This window comes from Haemaphysalis longicornis, unplaced genomic scaffold, assembly GCF_048455015.1.
Source record: "Haemaphysalis longicornis isolate Haplotype H1 unplaced genomic scaffold, Haemaphysalis longicornis Haplotype H1 scaffold_9, whole genome shotgun sequence".
In the NCBI taxonomy this organism is placed as follows: domain Eukaryota; kingdom Metazoa; phylum Arthropoda; class Arachnida; order Ixodida; family Ixodidae; genus Haemaphysalis; species Haemaphysalis longicornis.
Genome location: NW_027526460.1, coordinates 132,435,718 through 132,463,562, shown reverse-complemented (window position 1 = coordinate 132,463,562; position 27,845 = coordinate 132,435,718). Strand labels below are relative to the sequence as shown.

Here is a 27,845-nt window from a genome sequence, read left to right as displayed (position 1 = left end):
AGGCGTTTTCGCTTTTCGCCTCCAACAGAAAAGCGGCCGCCGCGGCCGGGGATCGAGCCCGCGTCTTCGGACTCGGCTGCACAACGCCTTAGCCACTGACCAACTGCGGCGGGTCTATCACGAAACGCTTTAATCATGCGCATTAAGCTAATGGTGTAGTGGGGTGTCGAAGGGGAGTCGCTGAAAATTTTCCAAAGGAACCGTGGGCCCCCTCCCCTTCTAAAAATTTCCGGCCGGGGGAGGGGGAGGAAGACCACCAAAGTTACCTATCATCCAACAAGGACTACCGAATAATTGTTATTTTTGTTCCACAAGCTACGCGCCAACCATATGCATGCCCTGAACGCAACCAACAGCCATTTTTGCGATTTAACTGGAAAACAAAATGAACAAGACAATCGGAGAGTTATGTACAATATGGCATCATCCCGGAGTTCTGGAGTTCTTGTTTTAATTATAAAAATTCAATTTCTGTTGTGCTGTTTATTTTTGTTCTGTTGTTGTTTGTACTTTGAACATGGGCATGGGCCCCCTAAATTTTGTGGTGAGAGTCGCCCCCCTCCCTCGAAATGAAGTCCTGCGTACGCCACTGTGTGCACCATTTGCGGTTTAAAACAACGTTGCGGGATTGTGTCAGTTGCACTGGTTGCACAGCGAAGGTCACCCTCTCAACGCGCTCACATGCCCGCTCTGTGAACCAAGAAGCAGACGACAAGCACTCGGCACGTTAGGTTTTCCTTAAAGCCACTTGATAGGCTCGAGCTTTTCATTTATGTCTGTTTTTAAGTTTAAGAAATTATTCTTGTTATCAAATTGAGCTTTGTTAGAATGTACGAATTTACTAGTTCGCGCTACTTTACTCAACAGCGCAGTTGGAATTTCAACAGGCAACAATGATGGGCGTCGTTTCCGGCGCAGGTGTGCGAAGCCAACTTCCTTTCCTTTCCTGACGCCATCGCGGCAGAAGTGCATCGTTCTCCTCCGGGGGCTAAGGCTAATCCAGCAACGTGCACTGGAAATATTTGCCATCAAGTTCATTTAACAAAACCATCAAGTCATCATGCCTTCCAACGACGAGCTTGCTTGCGTTTACGGCGCTCTGATCCTCCAAGACGACGAAATCGCAGTCACCGTACGTAGACCGCGTCGTCGCCTCTGCGGCATGCGCTGCTTACTGTGTGCTTAAAATGTCGCATTGCTCGGTCCTTATGTTTAACAGGCGGAGAAGATTAGCACCATCCTGAAGGCTGCTGGTGTCGAGGTTGAGCCCTACTGGCCAGGTAAGCCTCTTGCGTTGTCTCTGGGTAGAAAACGTCGGTGGGTACCCCCCGTCATTATGAAATCCCGCGCGTTCTGTTTCGCGCAATTTGCTGTAGTATAAACCAGTCTATCTTCAATTGCCATTGAGGGGAAAGGGGTTACTGCGCTTTAAGAAAGTATCGAGGGCTTATGGTGCTTGTGCCAGACATGTAGTAGGTCGTGGCAGACATGACAAGTTGCGCGCGAGTTTGAGTAGGGTACCTAGGCGTGATTCAGCGAGCGTAATTCTGATAAACGTGCTTTGCTCGTACGGCTCGTGACGCTGTTAACGTTAACAATGTTACCTTAACGTTTACACGTCAGTGCGCACGAGTCGCAGTTACACGTGGGAACCACGAGGTGTTGGCTAACCGGTTTTTGCCGGAGCCCGCGTAATAGTAGCGAATGTGTAATTCTAGTGGCGCGTATATCATGCTCCCTAGCTTCGCATTAAGAATAAAAAAATAACGGTTGTGGCGCAGCTTGGTCGTAGTGCGCTAGATGAGACTTGTGTGGTGTCCATGCAGTGGGTAAGTTCGAAGCTTGGGAAAGGCGTTTAGAAATTGTTGCTGCATTCGGGGCTGTGCCACTGTTTTCAAGAAGTTAGCTCAACTGTCGGTCCCTCATAATCTGGAACAAATGTTCCCATTGGAGTGTAGAAGTGCTTGAGTCTGTAAGCGAACGTTTTTGTGGCTACAGACCAATCTAACCTGCGAATTTCGACAGCACTGTCTCCCGGTAGTTCGCCACGCCAGAGAGCCTCCATTGATGGGCCTGTTGGTGCCATGTGGAGACTACAGTAACTGGTTGCCAGGAAGCAGGCTGGCCTCGTTCGTTCTGTCGGCCAGTCTGTGCCGAAATGCATCGACAAGCATGTTGAAATGGTTGGACTGCTGTTCTAGGGATGGGGAGTTAAGGTGGTACTCGAGTGCTATTCTGGGGGAAGATTTTTGTGCAGAGGCGCTGCTTTGGCCGAGGGACTCGTAACCCATTGTTGTTAACACAAACCCTCACTTGCTGTGTGACAAGGATGGCTTATCGTTGAAACTTTTAGAAAGACTGCAGTGACTCACACTGGTTGAACGTCCAGGGGTGAGACAGCTGCGCATATTGCGCAGTTTTGATACAAATTTGTTTTCCTGCGCCAGGCTGCTCCAAAAGCTTGAAAATCGCAAAATTTGCGCCAAACTGCTCCAAAACAGTCTGAGAGCCAAGGATTTTAACGCTCCCGTCAGTCTCAGTGGGAAAAAATGCTTACTGACGGCATAATTTTTCAGCACCCCCAAGGTGATGCTGTTTGTAAAGGTTTGGTTGATTGATCATTCAATAAAACACCGCATGAAACTGCCTCAGAGATAGTTTCTTTTTTTTTTTTTCGAAAGTCGCGTCAGGTTGCACATGTTACATTCTGCGAGTTTTAAAGTTTCCCTATCGAAAACCATTCCAAAGTCCTGTAGAAAAAATGCTTATGCGTACTGAGGCGACAAACTACTTGTGCAAGTTGACGAAAAAACGGCAATTTTTGGAGCGTCTTATCTCCGGAACATCAGCGTTCAGCGGGCGCCGCCATCTTGGTGTGGTGAAGATTGGAAAACATGGCCGCCGGGCGAAGCAGTTGCTCAGGCCAGGCACTATACTCAGGCTGAGTGCTCTTCGCCGATTTGTACCGTGGTTTTGGTTATGGGGGTGGCTGGGTTTACATTTAGTCGTTTGATCTGTTGCGGGAAGCTGCGCGACTCGACAGACGGGAGTTCATCAAAAACAACGTGGTGCCGGCGAATTCGCCGTGTTTCGGCGTTGAGTGTGAGGCGCGGTGCGTGCTTGAAGTGAAATTTCGCACTTGTTGCGGTGTTATAAAACGCTGATTTATTGCTGCCTCTGACAGCAAGCTTGCGAGCGGCGGGAATGGGACGACAGACGCTGCAGAAGTGGCGGCGCAGGCTACATCGCCGCAAAATATTCAAGCAGTGTCTGAGGACGGGCTATTATTGCACACTAGTAATAATGGTTCATCTATCTGAAGTGAAATTTGGAGCCAAGGGGGAGGTGGCTGAACATACCAACGTTACTCGAATTACGATCGTAGTGAACGTGTACAGTCTTTGTCAAAATTTTGTGGGCCACGGCGACCGTGGTCGGAGCAGGCTCGCGGCCAGACAGGGGCGCTGCGCTTGCCGCTGTCGGCTGGTTGCGCGGCTAAAGAGAGCGAGGGGAACTTTTGTTCTCGCTTTTGTATTGTGTCCGGTGCGACAAGAGCTGCCCAAAGTGCCTGCGCTGAAGCGAAGTGCACCTGCTCTGAGAAACCGGCCTCGCTGCACTTATCGCGCTACGAAGGGAAGCGAGCAATTTCCCCTCACTCTCTTTAGCCGCGTAACCAGCCGGCAGTGGCAAGCGCAGCGCCCCTGCTCGGCTGCGCGCCTGCTCCGGCCACGGTCGCCGTGGCCCACAAAATTTTGACAAAGACTGTACCTTGGGGATTGAAATGGGGAGGGGGTGTGCGACGACTGTCACCTCGCTTTGCGCAAGTTTTGCCGTGGCTCTACACTTGTGCGTAAAGCCGGGTCTGGGATTGCAAAAATAATAATTTAGGCATTCACATGATAATAAAAATGCCTTGGAGTTGCTTAGTTTTTCAATTCGAAATTCTCAACGGCGCTCAACGCTATCTATGCATAGAGCCTAGAAATTTAAAAATGGTTTGTAAAAATGTCATACCAATTGTGATACTCTGATAGAAAAACTTTATTGATAGCTGTTTCAGAGTTATGTACGTTCAAAACCAATTAAAAGGTGCACTTCCCTCGCTCCCCCACCACCCTGATTTGCCAGAAATTTGTTTTTTTAAGCTCCTAAGGTGACATAATAAATGTCGTTCTTCTGCTCCAAATCAAGGTTCTCCTGCTCCAAAATCGAGATTTTGCTGCTCCGAAAACTGCTCCCAAATCTGGTTCAGCTGTCTCACCCCTGAACGTCCTACTGGTGCATTTGCGAAAGCAAAAAAAAAAAATTCTGCTTGTGCTTATTTCGTAATGACAGAAAACTGATTATCGGTGCAGTTTTATTGTGCGACTTGTAGGCCGGAAAATGCGGTACAAATGAAGTTGGGAGGGCGGGGTGTCTGACCACCCTCATCCCTTGCTGCAGGCCTTTTCGCGAAGGCCCTGGAAGGACTGGACCTGAAGGCCCTCATTTCGAACGTCGGCTCCGGTGTCGGCTCAGGCCCGCCAGCGGCTGGGGCTCCGGCTGCGGCTGCAGCTGCTGCTCCTGCAGGAGGCGCTGGCAAGCCCGGTTAGTGTCCCTGCCTTGCTTCTACCTCAAAGGGTTGACCCGGCCGGTGGCAGCGTTTTGCTGGAGGCAGTCGGGAACGGATAATAGGTCTCTTCGATTTGGCCTGCACTTTCTGCATGAGTTCAGAATTCAGTTAGTTCGGCACAGGTTCTGCAGACAGTCCTGTTCCTGCACTTTTGTCGTCTGCTTCTGCACCTCCTCCCTGGGAGGTGCAGGTAAAGCTGTGAACTCGTCCTGCACTTTGCACCGTTGGTAAATTGAGGAGAAAAGGGCAGGTGCCATGCGCTGCACTCTAAATTGAAGAGGTGGGTGCTGCACTACCTGAATGAGTGCAGTGAGTGCAGCCAAATCGAAGACACCGAATACTTGTCTATGCGTTGTCTTGGCTAGCAGGTTAACCCTAGGGAGTGAGTGGTTGAAGGAATTCTGAGTAGTGAGCAGGGTTGAGTTGCAGAGAACCTGCACTTCAAGACATTTGCATGTTAAAGGGACAGACAACAGATTTTTGTCGAGTATATGTTCTCTATCCCAAATGAAAGGGCATCCCTTAAAGCACCTTAACAAGAAAGTTTTGCTGATAATGCCCTAGAACTTACTAAATCGAAATTTTTGCATTTACGAGCCGTATGTGTCCTCCCAAAAATCGTGCTGGAAACCATGATGTACAGGAACGCGGCAACATACTTTTGTCTTTGTGTGAGATGAAAAGCGATATTTAAAAACTTGTCTCCATCTAAAAGGAGTGGGAATTGCAGGCTTTCTTATTCCTTCATATGGTTTTTTAATTGACTAGTCTATTTTGCACGAAGGCGCCATCTATTGGGATGGACAGTAGGTAGAAACTGGCTTCACGTTGTGCAAGGCGGCAGTTTGACTCTCCCCGGGTGCGTCTTTTTTTTTTTAAGCTGCTATTGGCGGATTTGGAAACTGAAATAGAATATTTAGGCAGAAGAAACGCCCCTGACTCTGGCAGAATCATCAAAGCTCCTTCACTTGGTCCGGATTTGGAAACTGAAATAGAATATTTAGGCAGAAGAAACGCCCCTGACTCTGGCAGAATCATCAAAGCTCCTTCACTTGGTCCGTTTACTGAATGCTACCCTTGATTCTGGGCATGGAGGCTGTTAGCCACACTGAGAGCAACCCAGCGGCGACGGGCGGCGTGTCTTGAAAAATTTCAAAATAATGTTAAAATATGCATATACAGTTTAAATTCATACAAGTACTTGCGTCTAAAGGTTTTCAACAAGTGAATAAATGTTTCAGCAGTCCCAGTAACTGTAAGGTTTGCAGGTCGCGTGACCGTGAAACATATTGTAGTGTCTCAAGTTTCTACAGTACGAACCGCCACTCTTCTAATTTCAAAAAGTTTGGTGCCAAATTAAAATGATTTTTGCCAATTTGTATTTATAAATTGCTTGTGGTTACCCGGCTATATAAAACGCTGGCTCTCATTTGAGATGCAGAACATAAACTCGTCAAAAATCTGTTGTCTGTCCCTTTACCAGGTGGTTGATATTAATCCAGGGACTTTTCCTGTGGCGTGTCCTATAGCCCAGATGTGGCTTTAGCATAATCAATTATGAGTGTTTGGATGAATTCAGAGTAGAGTGAGTGGTCTGTTTTAATTTTCTAGTTTTGTTTATGCATTGACCCTTCGATGGTCAAAACTTCATATTTTTTTTACACACCGGGCACTTGCTGCACGATCAGCATCTGCACTCATTGTATGGCTCAAGCGGAGACCGTAAATATTAAGTTTGTATTGTTATCATTTGCAATAACAACGAAACTTCACAATTTCTCGGGACCATCGAGTTGCCAGGCTTGATGTCATTTGAGACTCCTAAGCCAGTCTCGTTCTCTAGCGCACCAAGGTACGTGCTGCACTATCTTTCATTCATTATTGAAGGTCAGGGTACCTTCACCTGTCAACAGATGGCAGTCAATGCGGAAAAGAACCAGGAAGCGCTGGAGAAGGGAAATATTGTTTAGGTTGTTGCTCCTCACTAACGTTGGCAGGGTTCGCACAGACCCTTGAAATCCTTGAATATCCTTGAATTTGATAACATTAATTCAAGGGCCCTTGAAACTCCTTAAATATAAGTGAGCTCCTTGTAATCCTTGAAAATTTAGTGGACTTTGTTTCAATAAAGCAAATGAACGACGTATTTCCGTAATTTGTACTGATTTCAAAACGCGTTTACTGAGGAATGACCGCGAAAACAAGTAGCCTTGACAGAAGAGCAATAGCAGCAAGTTTCGGTTTCGAAACCGGCAGCGCCTGCGTCGTCTGGCAACAAATGCGAGCCAGAAATCCAATCCAATCCAACGCAAGTTGTATCAACGGTCGGTCGGTATGTGTCTTCCAGACACCATACAGTCGGTACTCGGTCCTACTTTTTGACAGGATGCCAGGCGGAAAGTGCAAGTTTCAGTCCAAAAATAATACGGAGCACGGGAGTTACGAGAGTTATGGGCTGTGATGAAACTTCTCCTCCTGAGCCATGAGCAGGCCTCAGTGGAAAGAGGTTTCAGCATCAACAAGCAGGTTGCGGTCGAGAATTTGGCAGAGCTGTCGCATATTTCTCAACGAGTTATCTGCGAGGCTGTGAAAAACCATGGCGGCCTGCTGAATGTTCCAATTCCAAAAGAGTTGAAGGCGTCAGTGCGCCAAGCCCGGCATAGGTATGCCGCATACCTAGGCAAACAAAAGAAACAAGCACTGTCACGGCAGGCAACTTCAAAGAGGAAAGAGCTCGAGCAAGAGCTCGATAAGATGTAAGGGAGGTAGTCAAAGCTTCAAAAAACTCTCAAGTGCCTGCTGGAATCCGCGGACCATTTTTCGGAAGAAGCTGAAGCGAAAAACAACCTCATTTACTTAGTCAAGGCAAACAGCTTCTGTGGAAAAAGAAATCCATGCGAAAACTGCACTGCTTTCATAAGTATTGTAAGCAAATAAAATTTTGCTAACACTCCTTGAATTTTGCCCATTTTCATCCTTGAAATCCTTGAAAAGTCCTTGAATTTTCAGTCAAATATTCTGTACGAACCCTGCGTTGGGCATCAAAGGGTTGAGAAAGGGCTAATGTGAAAAATATGTTGCAAAGTACAATACTGTTATATTAAATTTGGTTGATGGCTAGGAATTTATTAGAATTGAAAATTTCCATCTCTGTACTTAGGCGAATTTTATGTTGGCATCGCCCTAACTTTTGTTAATTTTAAACCCCCTTTGCTTTGACAAAATATCCTACTGTGTAGTTAGATCTGGTCCTTTTTTTTGAGTTTGTAGGCTGTAGTGCATAATTAAGCAGGAGGGACTGTGGCCTTGGCTTTTCATTGTGCCAAATGGTCCGTTTTGGGTGAGTAGTCAACCTTGTTCGAAGTTTACCACCTTTGCGTGTGCTTGCTAGGAATCTAGAAGCAAAGGTGTGGGCATGGGAATCTATTAGGGGGAAATTTTTGCGGGCTGAGAACTGATGGGCTCACTGAAAACGCTAGTAGCTCTGGTTCCCTCTGTGGGCAGCTTTTTTGTTTGAGTGAGCACTTGTTGGGTTGAGGCAGAAGCTGCCGCGTATTGCGGTTGCACTGTCACAGGACTGTTCGCATTTGTGGGGAGCTTTGAAAAGCGTGCGAGTGGCGTGGAGGGGGAGGGGGGAATAGAAGCAGCGAGTGGCCTATTGTTGGCGCTTTGTGGGTGAGGCATCTTCTGGCGTGCTGTTAATTTAGCATCAAGCGTGTGTGGTAACGAGTAGCATATGGCGGTTGCCCAAATTGAGAGCATTGTTTGAGCACTGTGGGCGGTTGTCTCCAAATATAACGCCACACCAGAGAGCCTCCATTGATGGGCCTGTTGGTGCCATGTGGAGACTACAGCAACCGGTTGCCAGGAAGCAGACCGGTCTCGTTCTCTTGACCGGACTGTGCCGAAATGCATCGACAAGTGGACGGAGCCAAGGCCCCTTGTGGCTGGCATGCTTGTGGCTTGGCTGGTAGTGTGTACTCTTAGGAAACAATGTTAGGCATTAAAACGGCCTGCTTGGATTTCACAGCACGGCTGTGGTTGTTACAGTGGAAATTGGCAACACTGTTACGGACCACTGTACTGCATAGACTCCGCGCTTCCGCTTGGGCTGATACGTTGCACGACGTCTTTGTGTTGCACTGAGATTGTGGGAAGGGTGTGTGCAAGGGTTTTTTTGCTCACTGTTTCTCGTCCTCCCCGGTGCAGAGGCGAAGAAGGAGGAAAAGAAGGATGAGTCTGAGGAGGAAGACGACGACATGGGATTCGGTGAGTGGCACTGCTCCATCGACGTTTTGCTCCAGGGGTGGTTTTCTTTTTCTTTCTGCTGTTTCTATATGAAACCTATGATACGGAAGCCCAGCTCTGCCAAGAGGGAAGGTGATAGACGTCGTGTTTGATGTTGGCTTTTGTTTTTTAACATCTAACCTGGGCTAAATTATGGGTCAGGTGTTGCCTTTGTGTAAACCTAGTTATCACGAGCAAAAAGGGAACTGCCTGCCTGACTCGCGCGTCAATCGTGCTGAGAGTGGGCGACCAAGCGCCCCTTGCCTGGTGTAGTGGTATTGCTGTTGGCCAGGCCCAGAGCCACCGCAGCTTTGACGCCTCTCCGCGGCTGATAATGTGGCGTGAGGTCACACTTGAGCTCGGGTGAGTCGAGGTAATGCAGCGACGACCTTGTGGGACGTGGCGTAGTATCCTGTGTTTGCTTTCCAACAGTGTCTCCCGACTCCCGGCGTGCATTGGTGCCCCTGTTTGGTGGGTCTGGTGTGCCTTTAGGGGAGACTACAGCAACACTGCCAGCGTTTGTGTCTCACAGGGTGTCCTTTTGCTTCATGGGCAGCTTGCGCCGTGTGCGGCGACACCTTGAACGCTGGCTGTGTGTGGCAGGAGTATATTAGTAATAGCTGTCGTACAAGTTAAGGCCCAACCACATGCGGCGTACTTTCGGCGTTTTCACGCGCAGACGTCGACGCGCATCGCCAAAAATGCATGGCGAATACGCTTGCCAGAGATGTCTATGCTTGCCAGAGATCGGCGTCGACGCAGCGCGAGAGAGCATCGGAAAGCGGGCGGCAGCGTGCGGGTTTCTTGTCCTTTTCGTGGTTTGGGGTCATTCCTTTCAGCAGGAAACCGTAAATTTCTTCTTACCTTGCGGTAATCAGGTGCCTTGACAAATTGCAAGCTATTTGTTTGCAAGCGCTCATCCATTTGTGGCTTGTTCGGCTTTCATCTGGGAAATCTGGGATCTGCGATAGCTTTGTGTGAGTTAAATTAGGGAGCCCTGGCTACATCGCTTCCAGTATTAGCATAATGTGGCTTGTCTGCAAGATTGGTGCATGATGACCAAGCATTATCAACGCCAGAATTCCAGTGGCGCATTCCATTCCATTTGTATAGCTACCGTGGCTAGCGCAGGGGAGACCGGGGATGTGCGATAGCTTTTTTTAATTCAAATAAGGGAGCTGTGGTTACATCGCTTGTAGCACTAGCATTATTGTCCTCTGCTCCGAGAACGGTGCGCAAGAAACGAGCGTTCCAATGCTCAAATGTCTCAAGTACGACCAAAACAGCACACTTGACAATATTCGTGGGCAGCCTCAGTTAATATGCCGAATTCTAGGCAGCTTCGTCTCCTGGTGTGGTTGAGCGGTTGAATGCCGGACTTTTGTTTTGGAAGTCTGTGGTTCGAATCCTGGCAAAGCTGCCGCATATTTTCTCTTTTTTTATTTTATTTTTTTGCGGTGAGGGTTTGATCAGTTTTTTTTTATGGGGTACAAACAGGGTGCCAGAGTACCTTGCCTTTTCACCTACAAATGACGTTCGACGGTCACGTCAGTAACAAGGCAGTGCTGAAATTTGTTTTGCTTATAGCGCTTTCCATTGGGCGAACAGGAGCACTTCTAACTGCACCCAAAGTGCTCTCGCGAGTTCTGGCGTCTTCCAGTGGTCGGGCAGGAGCAGGGGCATTGTGTTTCATTGGTCGATGAGGAGCACTTTTTTGGCGCCGAGAGCAGTTCTCGGTGCTCCGTCGCCAGCGGCGGAGTAACAGGGAACGCCGAGGAAGTCACATGACCTCTTTTGCGTCATTTCTGGTTTTATCGCCGGGTGGCGGAGGAAAAATGGCGGAATCCAGCAGCCGCGGTAGTCGCTCAAGTGCGTACGGCAGCAGCTAAGCGCGGCCGTCTCGACAAGGAATTGCTGCTACTTTTAGATGATGAAAGCACCACAGCGCAAGCTCATCATCGGGCAGCAGCAGGAGCGACGACGACGACGATTTGACATTGCATGAGTTTATGTTCGAGCACCTGTTCACCCCGCCGGAGCAGCGACCGAAGGTAGAGTCGTATCTGGAAAAGACGGTGGACGCTGTTATCGTTCGCAGCTAATTTTTGGGAGATGACCCCTTTATCATGAACATGAACATCCGCTCGGCTTCTTCATTCGTCGCCATGCGGAAGGCAGACACAAAACCACCGGCACGTATCTGGCAAAACTGGCGAGGAATAACTGTTGCGGACATCACGAGCGCGGGAAACGTTTGGTCACATGACTCTTGACATCTCGCCCTCCCCCTCTTTTCACTGCTCCTGGAGCAGCGCGAATGTTTCATTCGCGGAACGAAAGCACACGTCCCCGTTACTCCCGTGTGCTGCTCTGGCTGCTCGCTGCACTTGCTCCTGTTCGCCCAATGGAATTCGCCATTACTTTGAATTCATGAACGTGCAGTCGCTACATAACATGAAGGTTAAATCAAGTAGCAAGTAAAGCAGTTGTGCGAAGTTCGTCTTCGTTTATCATCCTATATTGTTTTGTTCAGGTTTGACCGTGCTGACTCGAGATACTTTTCGCAACATTTCAATATTTGACTGTCTACATACTTCGAAATGAATAGAGGCCAAGTGATTTTTTTTTGATAAAGTTATTGTCTTGATATTTGCTGCAGTTCAAGGATCGATAATAGCTGCTCATAAACGACTTCAACAAGATGGCATACGTGTCCAGCAATGCCCGCCAACGCAGCGTCTGGCGCGCGACTTCGCCGGTCTTATGCGATTACTCGCCCTCTCATGCGTGTCTGCGCGTTGCTGCCGAACGACTCCGACGCTTGATTTTGCGTCCATGTGGTTAGGGCTTTAGTCTGTTCTGTATTTGCATGCGTGTAGTCACAGTTGAACTTCCTTCGCCAAAATGCGCGAGTGCAAGATCATGTTCACTGCGGGAACTTCATTGTTGTACCGTGAAAGCATGGGAGCTGTGACTTTTTTTTTTTTTTTTTTTGCTAGTATTCCTTTCTCGTATCACTAGTGCTATCACCTTACTGGTTGGCCAGCAGGTGCGCTTAGCCTACCATCGTCTTCATGTGGTTTCCATGATGTTATGCCACCTGATGTGTGCAGAAAAGTATTCAGGGTGCCCTCTAACACTTCCCGTTTCTTCCGGCTACAAACGGATATATGCCTCACCTATCTTTCCTACATGTCTACGTGCTCTCAGCCATTGTTGCGTTCTTGTGGTAATTAAGGGGGGACGTGGCTTTCAAAATCAACTTTTTTATTTCTTTGTGGATTTTGATGAAAATTGGCACAGCAACTGGAAATGCTTCCGTGATAACACCATAAAAATTTCAAGCTAACATTCTGAAAACTTTTTTATGTATTAAATTTTCTTTCTGTTCCGCTTGTACCGAGCTTGAGCGGCTTATAAAACATGATAGAAAATTTGTTCGAAGTGCTTTGCATTCCCAAATGAATGGACGAGGTCGTGACAGTTTTAGAATTTTTTTTTTACAACACAATGTTTTTTAGTTTTCATTTTTTTAGAGGTTAATGTGCAATAGGCATGTTGACTGTGAACGATTATGTGAATAAAAAAATCACAAAAAACAAATCTGGAAAACCAAGAGTGTCACGACCTGAACTGTTCATCAAGGAATGTAATGCAAGAAACGGAATCAAAATAGACCCAGCGGTCACAAAGAAATCCCTGGTACAAGCGACACAGGTGGCAAAAAAAACTGTTTTGAGAAAACGGCTTCCAAAGTTGCAACATAGGTTTCACTTATCAAAAGTCGTCACGGTTGTAGCCTTTCATGTCCTTTTGAACATGGGGCTTCTGGAATGCCTTGCCTTGAAATTGGAGTGCCTTTCACAGCCTTTCTCTTTCCAGAAAATATCATTTTCAGCTCCTCTGTGAAGAGTACATACCCCACTTTGCAGATCAAATGAAGGGGGAGATGGGTTTCAATGGGCTTTCAATGCAAAGTAGGTTAGCTGGTTGGCTGTATCGCACTGAACAGCCTCCTTTTGCAGTGTTGTCACCATGGCAACAAGTTAAGCATTTTTTTTACTTAAATTTGAACATTTTTGGTTTTTTTTTATGTTTTATCATCTTGCCTGGCACAGCAACTTAGTACTCATACGTGCAGGTGTTCATTGCCAAAAGTTTGCATACCACAAGGATGAAAATGAGCTACTTTGAAGCTTGGTAGAGTATTCTGCATAACTCCCAACTTCAATGCAAGAGCATATTTTTTTACTACTTTTGACGTTCAAGGCATCCAATATTTCTCGCAGCAAAGCCAGTATGCCCTGAGCAATGGAATCAATAATTTCACTAAAAAATCACTGTTAAATGCTGCGACAAACGTACATTTTTAATGCAGAGAACATATTTTTATTCCTATATTACTAACTCAAACCTGTTTGCATGAAAATTACAAGTGCACGGGAAACGTTGCGCAAGAAAGGCGATATGGCTCGCGCGCATCTTAGCGCACGCATACCGCGACATATCGAATTTTGATTACAGCTGATATGGCTGGTCAGGTCGCTTTTAAGATTAAATCTAACGACGCAGGCATTAATTACAACTACTGGCGTTCAATCGTAACCGGTTGCCCAGTCATGTGCTGCCCCAATGCGCGTCGGCTATGCCGTGCGCGCCGCAGCGTTTGACGCGTCGACCGTTTCTTTCTCAAGGCTAGCGAGCCCACAGTCAAAACACAGCAATAACTACGCGTGTAAACATCGCAAACCCGACCAAAAGTTCACTTCACGAACCGCTATTGCAAGCGCGCACACCGCGTCACCCTCCGGGGTCTGGCGACGGTAGAGTCACGCGCACCACGAAGCGTTCGATGACCTCCTCCTTTCTAGCCACACAACTTCCCGTAATCTGGCTCGTTATCTCCGGCATTCCCACCGCGATAACGTCCGTGTTGAATGCCATAGATTGAACAGAAACTCGGCCGAGCGAAGCGGCGAAAATGAACTCAAACCGCTCGCTACGCAGCTCAGGCGGCCGCCATCTTGCATTGCGCCCGTGACATCCAATCAGGAGGGTCGGTGTTCCGCGCCCCGACCGAGGACCAATAGCGCTTCAGCATCTATTTCTAGCTTCGTTTGTGCGTCGTTTCTTTTCTGCCGTTTGTGCGTTTGTGAATGAACGAAGATAAAAGAGACGAGCAGAACCGGAAAGACGATCGCTCGGCCGATCTAACCATATCAAAATGGCCGCGCCCGGTGGCACCGGTGCGGAGATAGAGCGCTCCGAAAATTGCCGTTTTTTCGCCCTTTTGCGCTGATAGTTTGTCACCGCGCCTGACAAAAGTATTTTTTTATGCCACTTTGCGACGCTTTTCAGCCTAAAAACTTTGCAGACGCATAGAATAGGAAACATAGAAGCCGAATATGTGGGTTTCAAAAAAACGATGTTTTGGTCATTTTTCCGAAGTTGAAAGCCGCGTCCCCCCTTAAGTCACACCGTTTGGTTATGCGTGGTCAGTAGCCGATAAGTTTTGGGCATTGAGTTTTTTTTTTTTTTTTTTTTTCCTCCTCGTGATTCACTCGCAATTAGCACAGGTTGAAGTGAAGCAGCTCTGGTGGAAAATTAAAATGAAAAGATGCTCTTTTCAACGAGACCAGGATGGGTGTTTTATTTGGAAAACATTCAAAAGAAAAATAGGTACAGTGAACCCACTGCTTTTGTCTGTTACCAAGTCCCCTGCACTGCCGTTCCAATCCGTCGTGCGGCTTGGACTACCACTCCTAGAATCTCCCAGCAGATCATCTTTTGTTCCATTTGAAGGGTTTTGTAATTCAAAACTTCATGAATGATTTCACGGCGTCAATTTGGGCCCGCTTTCATGCGTCGTAAATCGACCTTGTTATGGTTGCTTCTAGAATCGTCAAAATACGGTATATACAGTGTAGACCATTTATAACGTAACCGCTTATAGTGCGGAACCGGATATAATGCGGGTTTTTGTGACCACTGGTTTGCCTCCCATAGAACTCAATGCATAAGCATACCGCTGAAGATGCGGTTGGCCGAAACACAATACCGTTTATAAAGCGGTTTTTCGGCGGGTCTGCTCATCGACCGGCGCAGCTGGGGCATCGTTCTAGGGTAGCAAAAGAAAAAAAGAAATGATGAAATCGGCCATCTGACGCAGCGCGCACCCCTTGCTCTCCTCTAACTTCGACACAGAAGCAAAAAATAGGCACCCTTTAGTTCGCGCGTATGTGATAACCACAGCTGACCTTGCTTGATGCACCTCGGAAGATAGCGACCGGCTCCCCGTCCGCGCGTGGCAAGTTGTCTCTATTAATCGTGAACCGCATGGCCCGTTTTCGCACACGAATTGTGCACATCGGCGTTTCGCGTGCGTTTTTTTCATGCTCGTGTCTACGATTCAGCACTGGCGGTGGCTTCTTTGCGTAGGTGAAGAAGCCACCTCCCATTGCCGGCAATGGGAGGAGCCTGACGACTTGCACCAATGGAACGACGCGCACCTAATGGCGGGAGATTCGAAGTGCTCCGAGCCGGCTAGCCGCGCCAGAGGTGTTTAGGCTAAAGTCCCTCGATCAGATGAAGGTACTTTAGTTTAGGCTTACCACCGCGGTATTTTTTGATGGGCGCTTTCAAAAGCAGCGTGGATGGCAGTTTATATTCCACTTTGCGGTCATATTATCAGCTCTTTTTCTTGCATGAGCATCTTCGCTTGCGCCTCGTGCGGCATTTCAGCGAGCGGTTAGAATTGGTCCCTGGAGCTGCCTGCACCGCTTCACGGCCAGTGCCGGCGCCATGTCGCCGCCTCTTACCGCGCCGCACACATTACGTCAGTTGTATCCGCGCCGGCGTCGCCGCGCCTGCGGCGTGCGCTTTACGTTTTCGCGAGAAATCGCTCCATGCGGTTCACGCTTTAAAACGTTGTGCAGACAAGCCACCGCTCTTCCCGAACAAGCGAGCCGCGCGAAGATTTCCACCACCAGTACGTTGCGCTGATAAGCAGCCGCCTTCGGCATCGTGAACACAAGGTGGGGTAAAAAAAAAAATCCCGCTGGCCTTTCTTATCATGTCCTGCGGCATCTTCATTGACGCAAAAACGCAGCCATGGTCTTTCTAAACACAAACACAGCGGAAGTTGAAGCCGCACTCGCCGTTTGTAAGACCGCGCTTTTGCAATGTGTGAGACCCGGCAGCAGCGGCTGATGTTAAAAATATTACGAAATAAAGACCCTTCCTTCGTTTTTAGGCGCTGTACGTTTGGGTCATAAAAAATTTAGGATGACTTGACAGGTAGGTGGCGATTTGGTTGAATTCGCGCACATTTTGGTTATAGTGCGGTACCGCTTATAGTGCGGATTTTTGCGGCTCCCGCGACATACGTTATAAGCGGTCTACACAGTACTGTTTGTCTTGGAGTTGAATTTTTTGTTGTCCACAAGCGCTCCGGAACGACCATTGTTTTTGTCCCACCGCCGTGTGGGCTATGGGTTTGGCTCTTCGCATTATTCGAAACTGGGTGTGTGACATTCACGTAAGCCCAGGCTAGCAATGTCTCTGGGCTTGCATTAGTGCCCTTGCTCAGTGGGCCTGGTGTGCCCCGGGGGGGAGACTAAAGCAACACGGCCAGCATTAACCACTGCAGGGTGTCCTTTTTCTTCATGGGCAGCCTGCCCGTATGGTGCTGCGACAGGCCTTGGTTGGGCCCTACCTGAGTGGCCCTAAGCTGGCTGCGTGTGGCAGGAGTATTTGGCGGAATAGCTGCCCCACAACCAGTTCCATCTTTGTGTGCTTGGACTTGCTGCACCACAGTGCATCAGCGGAGGACATTGTTTATCGCGGGAACTTGTAACGTAACTTGGGAGAGCATGGGGGGGGGTTTGGTTTTATAGCTTCATTTGCTTGACAGGAGCACTATTAAGGGGGGACGCGGCTTTCAACTTCGGAAAAATGACCAAAACATCGTTTTTTTGAAACCCACATGTTCGGCTTCTATGTTTCCTATTCTATGCGTCTGCAAAGTTTTTAGGCTGAAAAGCGTCGCAAAGTGGCATAAAAAAATACTTTTGTCAGGCGCGGTGACAAACTATCAGCGCAAAAGGGCGAAAAAACGGCAATTTTCGGAGCGCTCTATCTCCGCACCGGTGCCACCGGGCGCGGCCATTTTGATATGGTTAGATCGGCCGAGCGATCGTCTTTCCGGTTCTGCTCGTCTCTTTTATCTTCGTTCATTCACAAACGCACAAACGGCAGAAAAGAAACGACGCACAAACGAAGCTAGAAATAGATGCTGAAGCGCTATTGGTCCTCGGTCGGGGCACAGAACAACGACCCTCCTGATTGGATGTCACGGGCGCAATGCAAGATGGCAGCCGCCTGAGCTGCGTAGCGAGCGGTTTGAGTTCATTTTCGCCGCTTCGCTCGGCCGAGTTTCTGTTCAATCTATGGCATTCAACACGGACGTTATCGCGGTGGGAATGCCGGAGATAACGAGCCAGATCATGGGAAGTTGTGTGGCTCGAAAGGCGGAGGTCATCGAACGCTTCGTGGTGCGCATGACTCTACCGTCGCCAGACCCCGGAGGGTGACTCGGTGTGCGCGCTTGAGATAGCGGTTCGTGAAGTGAACTTTTAGTCGGATTTGCGATGTTTACACGCTTAGTTATTGCTGTGTTTTGACTGAGGGCTCGCTAGCCTTGAGAAAGAAACGGTCGACGCGTCAAACGCTGCGGCGCGCACGGCATAGCCGACGCGCATTGGAGCAGCACATGACTGGGCAACCGGTTACGATTGAACGCCAGTAGTTGTAATTAATGCCCGCGACGTTAGATTTAATCTTAAAAGCGACCTGACCAGCCATATCAGCTATAATCAAAGTTCGATATGTCGCGGTAAGCGTGCGCTGCGATGCGCGCGAGCCATATCGCCTTTCTTGCGCATCGTTTCCCGTGCACTTGTAATTTTCATGCAAACAGGTTTGAGTTAGTAATATAGGAATAAAAATATGTTCTCTGCATTGAAAATGTACGTTTGTCGCAGCATTTAACAGTGATTTTTTAGTGAAATTATTGATTCCATTGCTTAGGGCATACTGGCTTTGCTGCGAGAAATATTGGATGCCTTGAATGTCAAAAGTAGTAAAAAAATATGCTCTTGCATTGAAGTTGGGAGTTATGCAGAATACTCTACCAAGCTTCAAAGTAGCTCATTTTCATCCTTGTGGTATGCAAACTTTTGGCAATGAACACCTGCACGTATGAGTGCTAAGTTGCTGTGCCAGGCAAAATGATAAAACATAAAAAAAAGCCAAAAATGTTCAAATTTAAGTAAAAAAAATGCTTAACTTGTTGCCATGGTGACAACACTGCAAAAGGAGGCTGTTCAGTGCGATACAGCCAACCAGCTAACCTACTTTGCATTGAAAGCCCATTGAAACCCATCTCCCCCTTCATTTGGTCTGCAAAGTGGGGTATGTACTCTTCACAGAGGAGCTGAAAATGATGTTTTCTGGAAAGAGAAAGGCTGTAAAAGGCACTCCAATTTCAAGGCAAGGCATTCCAGAAGCCCCATGTTCAAAAAGACATGAAAGGCTACAACCGTGACGACTTTTGATAAGTGAAACCTATGTTGCAACTTCGGAAGCCGTTTTCTCAAAACAGTTTTTTTTGCCACCTGTGTCGCTTGTACCAGGGATTTCTTTGTGACCGCTGGGTCTATTTTGATTCCGTTTCTTGCATTACATTCCTTGATCAACAGTTCAGGTCGTGACACTCTTGGTTTTCCAGATTTGTTTTTTGTGATTTTTTTATTCAAATAATCGTTCAGTCAACATGCCTATTGCACATTGACCTCTAAAAAAATGAAAACTAAAAAACATTGTGCTGTAAAAAAAAATTCTAAAACTGTCACGACCTCGTCCATTCATTTGGGAATGCAAAGCACTTCGAACAAATTTTCTATCATGTTTTATAAGTCGCTCAAGCTCGGTACAAGCGGAACAGAAAGAAAATTTAATACATAAAAAAGTTTTCAAAATATTAGTTTGAAATTTTTATGGTGTTATCACGGAAGCATTTCCAGTTGCTGTGCCAATTTTCATCAAAATCCATAAAGAAATAAAAAAGTTGATTTTGAAAGCCACGTCCCCCCTTAAGCAACTATCGGGAAGGAAACGCGCTGTGGGGTGTACTTCTGGGGTTTCGTACATGTTCAATTGAAACCTTTGCTGTTGGCACGGGTTATTCCTATGAGATGCCTGATTAAGGGGGGAGGTGGGTCTTTAGACAATTTTTTTTATTATTAGTGCCAGCTAGATGAAAATTGGCAGTCTTAAGCAGTTTTTTACACTGATTTCAAATATGTAATTAGTTTTAACATAGCTTCATTTGTTCAAGAAATACAACACTTTGAAATTTATTTTTTGAGGCATTTCTTACGGGGGTTTAGAGCAATTTCGCTTTAGCAAACTCAATGGTGATTTATACGGACTTAATGCCCAAGGTCTACTCTGGGGGGCTATGCTATTTTTATTCATTTCGAAGACTTTTGCAAAGCATGAAAGAGGTGAATATTTGATATCAACAATTCGTATAAAATTGCCTTTTTTATTCATTTTTGCAAATAGGTAAACAATGACAGAGCAATAAAAATAGCATCACCCCCTAGATCAATTCAGTACGAATACAATGGTACCAGTCTTGTCATCCTAGCCTAAGAGGAACATTACAAAAACCCCCGTAAGGCAGAGCTTGGTCTTGCAAAAAAAGAAACTGAGAAAAATGCATTTGAAGTTTTCGATCACGGTAACTTTTGCTACAGCATACCTACAACAATATAAATAGCATCATTTTGTAGCTCTATTCTTCACGAAGAAAAGCATACCAACTATGTGACTGTAACACAAAAATACCTCTGGAAAGATTGACATAAATTTGCACGAATACCGTACAAATTGCGAAGGAAAACTAAATTTTCTACTGTTACACTTCAGAAACTGTATATCCTCATTCACCTTTTCTTTCAGTGTCTTTACAGAATACAGAAAGGCACAAATACCATGTGCTGCTGTTATTTTTGTGCTACCAATGAGACTAAAGCACAGCAGCCACCCAGAACTAGAGATTGTCCTGCTATGCATCACAAACCTACAGCAAGGCTGTAGGTGAAATGCACTTTGGTGACCGGTGCTTCAGTGATACAAATAGCATCAGCTGCTAGACCAATTCAATACAAATTAAATTATACCAGTCTTGTTATCCTGGCTAAAGAGTAAGATAAGGAAACACCACGCAAGGAAGAGCGTGACCTCACAAAATAAACTGTACGCAAGGAAGAGCGTGACCTCACAAAATAAACTGTAGAGCTGCAGGTGGACTTCGATTTGGCGATGGATACCAGAGTGATACAAACAGCATCATACAAACAGCATCACCTGCTAGATCTATTTATTGCAAATTAAATGATACCAGTCTTATCATCCTAGGTCAAAAGCCTGATAGTGAAACACTCAGTAAGGCAGAGCTGACGTTGCAAACTAAGAAAGGAAAATCTAGTTTCTAACTCTTGCTACAGCATGGCCCAATATAAAAATCGCCATGTCACTCTGTTCCTAAAGAAAAAAAAAAACAAAGTATGCGACCGTACCCCAAAAATAACCAGGAAGGCTCTATGCAAGTAATGAAAAACTTTTGTAAACAGCGCTGGAAAACTGCACTTTTTGCTGAACCTTCACGTACGGTAGTTCCTTCTTTGCACTTCCTTCAACGTCGATGCAAACTACAAAAAAGCACAAACATGTTGTACTGCGGACTTTTTTTTTCCCACAAATATAACCAAAGCACAACAGCTAATTAAATCTGGACGTTTCCACGCGGCGCTTCTCGGACCAGGGGCGGTATTCCCGTGTTTTGTCCCTTTTGTGTCCCTTTCAAAAGTGTCCCTTTTGAGCGAGCCCTGATTGGCTAAAAGCGAACACCAGGATGTGACGCCATGCAAGCACGGCGGAGCTATGAGCCGTGGCTACTCGGAGCAGACGATTTTTCGTCGCAGTTCGCTCGCGGAACAATAAACACATAAAAGATACTCTGACATGGTTTCACTTCTTTAAAATGCGTTTGCAAGAACAGTTACGCTATTTGAATAAAAAGCCCACTGCTTAACCGGAAGTACGTCACGATGAAAGGGGACGCAAAAGGGACGTTTTCGAAAGGGACAGTTGCGAGAATACCGCCGGTTCGTACGTGACAGGCGATCTCGGCACCGCCGTCTACGGCGTCTTCTATCGTGTTTTCGTACGCTTGCAGCGCGTAGTTCCTTGAGGTAAAGGTCTCCAGGCATTGCGGCACGAGACATAAAGACGTTGTGACAGAATCGCAGTCACTAACGGCAGAGAAAACGCACCCGAATTGAAAATACTGCGGAAGCGAACGCTCGCCTGCAAAAACAAAACAAAAAAAATGCCGGCTCAACGGCGCCGGCCAATCAGAGACGCGGAACGGGGGGCTCGACTCGAGCGCGTGTGCTCCTGCCAATCAGCGGCTCCGAAACGACCTTCAGTAAATCGGCGGTAACGCTCGTTCTCCCCATGCGACGCCATTTTGAGATGGCGCAAAATACGCACAAAGAAATCAGCTACAAAGCGAGCCCAAGATGGCCGCCGCCGGCAGTCTGCTTCGAGTGTGGCGCGCGCGCGAAGTTCAAGCTTTAGCCCGGTTTTCGGCGTTTTGCGGCTCCCGCTGCGTTTTCAAAGTTGTTTTTGAGATTATTCCTGATCAAATTCAGCGGTGAAACTTTTAGAGTAGGTGCTTGAAGGTATAAAGACTTCAAAAATGTGTTTTTCCCAAAATGCGTATTTTCGCGATTTTGGACCATTCTAAGACCCGCGTCCCCCCTTAAAGTGGGGCGCTTACTGGAAGCTTGCAGGCAGCATAGCAAAGTCCAAGCTCATATGGCAGAGAGGTACCAAAGGCGGTTTTCTGTAGTTGGGTTGTCTGTAAGCTCTGGAATACGTCTTTATATTGCCATTCTCAAATGAACGGGGGGGGGGGGGGTGTTGCTAGCCCAGTTGTTTTCATAACGTACAGCCTGTCACTTGCTTTTTTCTGGGTTTTGTGCGAGTACAGTAGTCGCCCTCCAAAAGCTTTATATGACTGTGTGGTATGCGATTGCATGATGTGCACGTTAAACTGGCATAGATTTGTGATTGCCTGATATTTAAGGCCTTCGAGCACATGGCCAAATCTTGGTTTATACGGTATAAATGGAAAGCAGTGGACTGCATGTGTGAGGTACTGCTTTGCATTTTCAATGTGGTGCTGAAATGGGCAACGGTCAAATTTGAATACTTTGAATTTGAAAATCAAATATGAATACTTGTATCCAGTTGCCTAGTGCTAGGCCATTTTTGCTTAAACTGTCAGTCTCTGAAAATTGCAGTGCTTCATGAATTTAGGGCAGGTATGCAACATAAGGGCAGCCCCCATGTAAGAGGGCCATGAAGACGAAATGAAGTGTGGTTCGTTTGAAAGATTACTCCACTAGAACACAGTTTAACGCAAACCTTACTGAAATAAGATACATAATGGCAAGAACAGAGTATAGGTGCGCATCTTTTCAAGTACTCCTCTGTGCTGGAGTCCACATTACTGCCCGCTTGTCACGTGATTGTGTTTGCTTAATCAGCTGCGAATTTAACTAGGATCACAAGTATGCAAAACAAGCTATTGGTTCGGTAGGCAATTGTAGGACACCAAATGTTTTGCGTGAAGCAAACTTGTCTTGGTGGCTTGCCGGTTGTGAAGGGCCTGCTCGGAAAGGCGTTGTCTCCGACTTTCCGCCCGCATTAGTGCCCCTGTTTGGGCACTATGCGCCCTCGAGGGAGACTACAGCAACGCTGCCAGAGGTGGAGGGGTAGGCTGTCCTTTTGCTTCATGGGCAGCCTGCTTAAGATGCGCAGCTACAGGCGTGATGGTTAAAAGGGGCCGTGCAGAGGAAGTTCAACTTAGCTCAGTTTGAAGGGACCAGTCAGCTCTATATCCCAGTCACGAAATAAGTAGTTATAACCTGTAATTCACAAGATATGTTGCAACACATTTGAAGTGTGTGCCTAGTTGAATTTGCTGCACCAAGTGGGTGGGGTGTGAAAGCTCTGCCTCTGGTCACCTTGCCTAAGGTGTTTCGTTGTGCTGGTAATCAGGGGTGAGACAGCTGCGCATATTGCGCACTTTTGATACAAAACTGCTTTCCTGCGCCAGGCTGCTCCAAAAGCTTGAAAATTGCAAAAATTGTGCCAAACTGCTCCGAAACAGTCTGAGAGCCAAGGATTTTAACGCTCCCGCCAGTTTCAGTGGGGGAAAATGCTTACTGACGGCATAATTTTCCAGCAAGGTTGATTTGATTGATCATTCAAAGTTTTCCCATGGAAATCAATTGCAAAGTCCTGTAGAAAAAATACGTATGTGTACTCGGGCGACAAACTGCTGGCGAAAATTGATGAAAAGACGGCAATTTTTGGAGCGCCGTATTTCCGGAACGGCATTACTGGGCGCCGCCATCTTGGTGTGGTAAATATTGGAAAACATGTCCGTCGGGCAAGCAGTTGCTCGTGGTTCAGGCAGAGTGCTCTTCGCTGATTTCTACTGTGGTTTTGGTTATGGGGGTGGCTGGGTTTTTATTTATTCGTTTGATCTGTTGAGGAAAGGTGCGTGACTCGAAGAACGGGAGTTCAACAAAAACAACGTGGGGTCCGTGAATTCGCCGTGTTTCGGCCTCGAGTGAGAGGCGCGGTGGGTGCTTGAAGTGAAATTTCGGACTCATTGCGGTGTTATATTAAAACGCTGAGTTATTGCTGCCTTTCACAGCGATCTTGCCAGTGGCGGAAATGGGACGATAGACGCTGCAGAAGTGGCGGCGCAGGCTACATCGCCGCAAAATGTTCAGGCAGTGGCCGAGAGCGGGACGGGCTATTATTGCATGTTGCATCTATCTTCAGTGAAATTTAATGCCAACAGGGAGGTGGCTAAGCATACCAACGTTATTCAAATTGAGATCGTAGTGATTGCGCACGTTGGGGATTAAAATGGGAGGGCTGGTGGGGTGCGCGCGAAGAATGTCACCTCGCTTTGCACAACTTTTGCCATGTCTCTACAACTGTGTGTAAAGCCGTGTCTGGGATTAAAAAATAATTTCAGCATTCACATGATAATGAAAATGCCTTACGATTGCTTAGTTTTTTTATTGGATATTTTCAATGGCACTTCGTGTTATCTATGCATACAGCCTAACAATTTGTAAGTGGGTTGTAAAAAGACTGCAGTTCGTGCCTTGTGATACTCTAGTAAAAAAAACTTCATTAAAAGGCTGTTTCAGTGTTATGTACGTTCAAGACCTAATAAAAAGTGCACTCCCCCTTCCCCCCGAGTAGCCAAAAATTTGATTTTTAGGCTCCTAAGGTGACATAATAAATGACATCATTCTGCTCCAAATCAAGGTTCTGCTCCGAAATCGAGATTTCGCTGCTCCAAAAACTGCTCCCGAATCTGATTCAGCTGTCTCACCTCGGCTGGTAATGCATACGGCCGAAAGACGAATGGGGCACTCGACAGACTTGTCTTTGACCATCTAGCTCAACAAGTTCTGTAATCTTGCAATGTATGATCAGTTCTGCAATAGAGCTGGTTGTATGTTTGAGTGTACCATTGCCAAATTGGAAGGCAAGGTGGTTTGGTTTGGTGGCTGTGTTGTTTCTTTAAACAAGTTTGTTGACCTGTTTTGTTCTCTGCAGGTCTCTTTGACTGAGGGGCCGGCTCCTGTGGACTCACCTCGCTGCCTGTGAATAAAGCTCTGATTCGCCACTAGTGCTGATGGTTACTTGCTTGTTCGGGTTTTCATTTCTCCCCAGTGGGGACTTGGAAAATGCTAGCATCAGGTTTCGCACAGGTCCTTGAAAACTCTTAAAATTACAAGTGTCAATTTCAAGGCCTGGAAAGTCCTGGAATTTTTAAATGGTCCTTGAAAACCCTCAATTTTTCCTGAGAATCAATGGCCCTGTCTCTTCACAAGAATCTAAAGTGTTTGTGGTGGATTTTAGGTGTTAACAAATGTAAAGAAACATTGTAACAATCAAGTTCAGTGTATTGTGTGAAATTACAAGTTTGGGGGATTTTTATTACTACAAGGCAACATTGGGAGCAGGCACTTGTCAATCCAATCCATATCACAGTACAGTCCACTGAAAGCCAGCTTCTGTTCTCTATCTTGCATCTTCCTTCTTGTCTGTGTATGCTCGCTCATTGCATGTTTCTTGTGCCTCATACGTTCCATCTAAGTTTGCTTTTACATGCAAATGGTGGACGTGTACATACCGGCCTTGCAGCAACACTTGCAGATTTAATTTCAGCTGATACTCTTGGTAACAAAGCAGGGGATGCAGGCAACATTAGGTTAAGAAATCAAATAGGCTGAGCAAATCGCAAAGAAAAAAAAAACTAAATACCAGCCATGAAATAAATAACGGTGTAGGAGCATTTACGAACTGTTAGCACTTATCTAAATGCACACTAATGTGCTTAGGTATTGTGCAATAAATAACTTTTGCATTGTGTTGGAAAAGTTATAAATACCTGATAAAACGCTAGACGGGGACCTTGCAAATGTGTTTTCTGGTCCTTGAAGGTCGTTGAAAACCCTTGAATTTTTGCTTTTAAAGTCCCCTGGCTAGCATATGATTGTCCAGTCAGTGTAGGATAGTTGGAGGCAATGCTCAAGCCAGAGTGGGTTATCTGCAGATGGTTGGCACGAAACTATTTCCAAAACCATGTGGTTTGCTGGTGGCCCAAGCGTCTTCGCAGTAGGCTGCACAGAATTGCGCCAGGGTGCAAGGGTGATTCCCGCTGTGCTAAAGGTTAAGCTTTTAAGCTCCCAAGTGGTGAACTTAGATGTACAATTGCACAGGTCTGGCCTGCATTGTTTCTGGGTGTGTAAAAGTGGCTGCTGTCCTGCACTAACCTTTTGGTTCAGCTTTTTAGAAAGCTTAGGTGGATTTCTAGGGCAGTAAAGTCACCAGTTTGATTCCTGGTTTAGGGAGCTCTGATGGTTTGTGTGCAAAGACCCAGGGGCAGTCTATGGCTACCTTGTAGCTGAGGCACCTAAACCCAATTTCAAGACCACATTCTGCTTGCAGAATGGTGAACTTGCTGAGCACATTGCAGCTCCCAATTTTCCAAACTATTCTATTTAAAGTTGGTGTTCACAACAAACTCAGTATAAAATGCTGTGGGGTTTGGCGGAAAAAAAATGAACCTGAACAAAAAATGAACAAAAAAAAGGGGAAGGACGTTGGTTTTGCATTTGAAACATCAGACCTATGCTGAAACCCTAAATGTGACCAATGACTGAAGGCATGTGAGGATTTGTTTGTCTCTCGTCACCTCTGGAGTTTGTCATTGAAAAGAAAAGTTGATGTACTGGTGCACCCATGCACTTGTGATCTTGTGTGAGGTCTTAGCATCAGTGCGTTCCAGGATGCGTGTTACTTAGTAAAGACTGGCTACTTGTTGCCCGGGTCTGGTGGCCTCTATGAGGGTCTTCCCCCGGGCATTTGTTTTTAAGTGCAGAGCACTTTAGGGGCTCTCCTTGATGTAGCTTGCTCGCTCGACCCAAGAAAGCCTTGTAGCGTTCTGTCGTCATGGTGTGAGCCGCTGGCGCTTGTCATATATCTCCCTGTTCTATAGTGCAAAGAAAAGTAGGTACGTCTGAGGGAAAATAGACTGCTAACTGGCAGCGCCAACATTCATATAGCTAGCAACTCTCATTGGGTGGGCTTTTACGATAGTAAGCGAAAAAAAGTGGCAGTGCAACGCTGGCACGTGCGGGAGGAAAAGCGAGCACAAAAAGAAAACTCCCACTGGTGCAGTTTCAGGCAGGGCCCGCACTGTGAAGGCGGGAAATTTGAATTTATTGATTGATTGTAGAGTTTTATGTGTTCACGCAATGCAGGCGATGAGGACCGCTTTGGTGGAGGGCTTGGGATTAATTCTGACCACCTGGGGATCTTTAACATGAGCCGAAATCTCGTACACATGGGCGTTTTTGCCTTTTGCCTACATCAGAAAAGTATCCACCGCGGCTGGGAATTGAACCCGCGACTTGTTGCTCAGCAGCACGGCGAATCACTGCTTTGCACTTCCGACGGCTTTCACATTGAGGGGAACGGCTTTAATTTTTTGCACCTTCCACTTCTGCTTGGTGCTCTCCCACATGTTAGTGGAATTTCGCGTACCACACGTCAACCAACAAATTTTGCCCATTTCACACCACATTCCTCGTCATCTTCCTGCCTTTTGTCCACTTTGACAGTGCAGAGAAAACCATGATTAAATTCTTTCCTGCCAGCCTTTTCAAACTTTGCGACACATTGAAACTTCTTAATCACTCCAGGCCTTCTTTGCTGTTATTGAGCAGAGCAACTTTTCACATAGATGCCAGCAAACTGTCTGGGTAGCCTTAATTCTACAGAAGTGTAAATCTTTTATGAGGTGATAGCACGTTTCAGAATGCATGCACCGAGGATAAGACCTTATGCGAAATCACTGAAGCATTTTGCATAATCACCAAAGCAGTTAGGACAATCTTGCTGTGTAGTCAACTTTCACATAGTAATCAACTTTCACGTCTTGCACATAGTCATTCCCACATGCCGGCAGCCGTTGATAACATTTAGGGTTGCCGCCAGTTCAGGTATTTTGTGTCCATTTTTGCTTATTCCCCTTTTTTTTTTTTTTTACGCACAAGCACAAAATAGGGTGTCCTTCCCTTTTTGTGTGATTGAACAGTTGCAAGTTTATGCATCGTCTTGTTCACTTTTGTTCTGTAATAGGAACACCTAATGTAATACCAAATGAAGCAGCACCAACTATCCTTTTTCTCAAATGAACAAGTTATTCCTT

General features: G+C 46.5%; 1 protein-coding gene across 1 annotated transcript; it reads left to right on the top strand.

The window, feature by feature from the left end:
* The first annotated feature begins 899 nt into the window (after positions 1-899).
* Rplp1 (Ribosomal protein LP1) lies at positions 900-24,768 on the top strand. Its single transcript, XM_077685283.1, has 5 exons — positions 900-1,132; positions 1,220-1,280; positions 4,444-4,587; positions 8,822-8,881; positions 24,683-24,768. The coding sequence occupies exons 1-5, from the start codon at positions 1,061-1,063 to the stop codon at positions 24,694-24,696; spliced, it is 351 nt and encodes a 116-aa protein (XP_077541409.1). The 5' UTR covers positions 900-1,060; the 3' UTR covers positions 24,697-24,768.
* Positions 24,769-27,845: the final 3,077 nt, after the last annotated feature.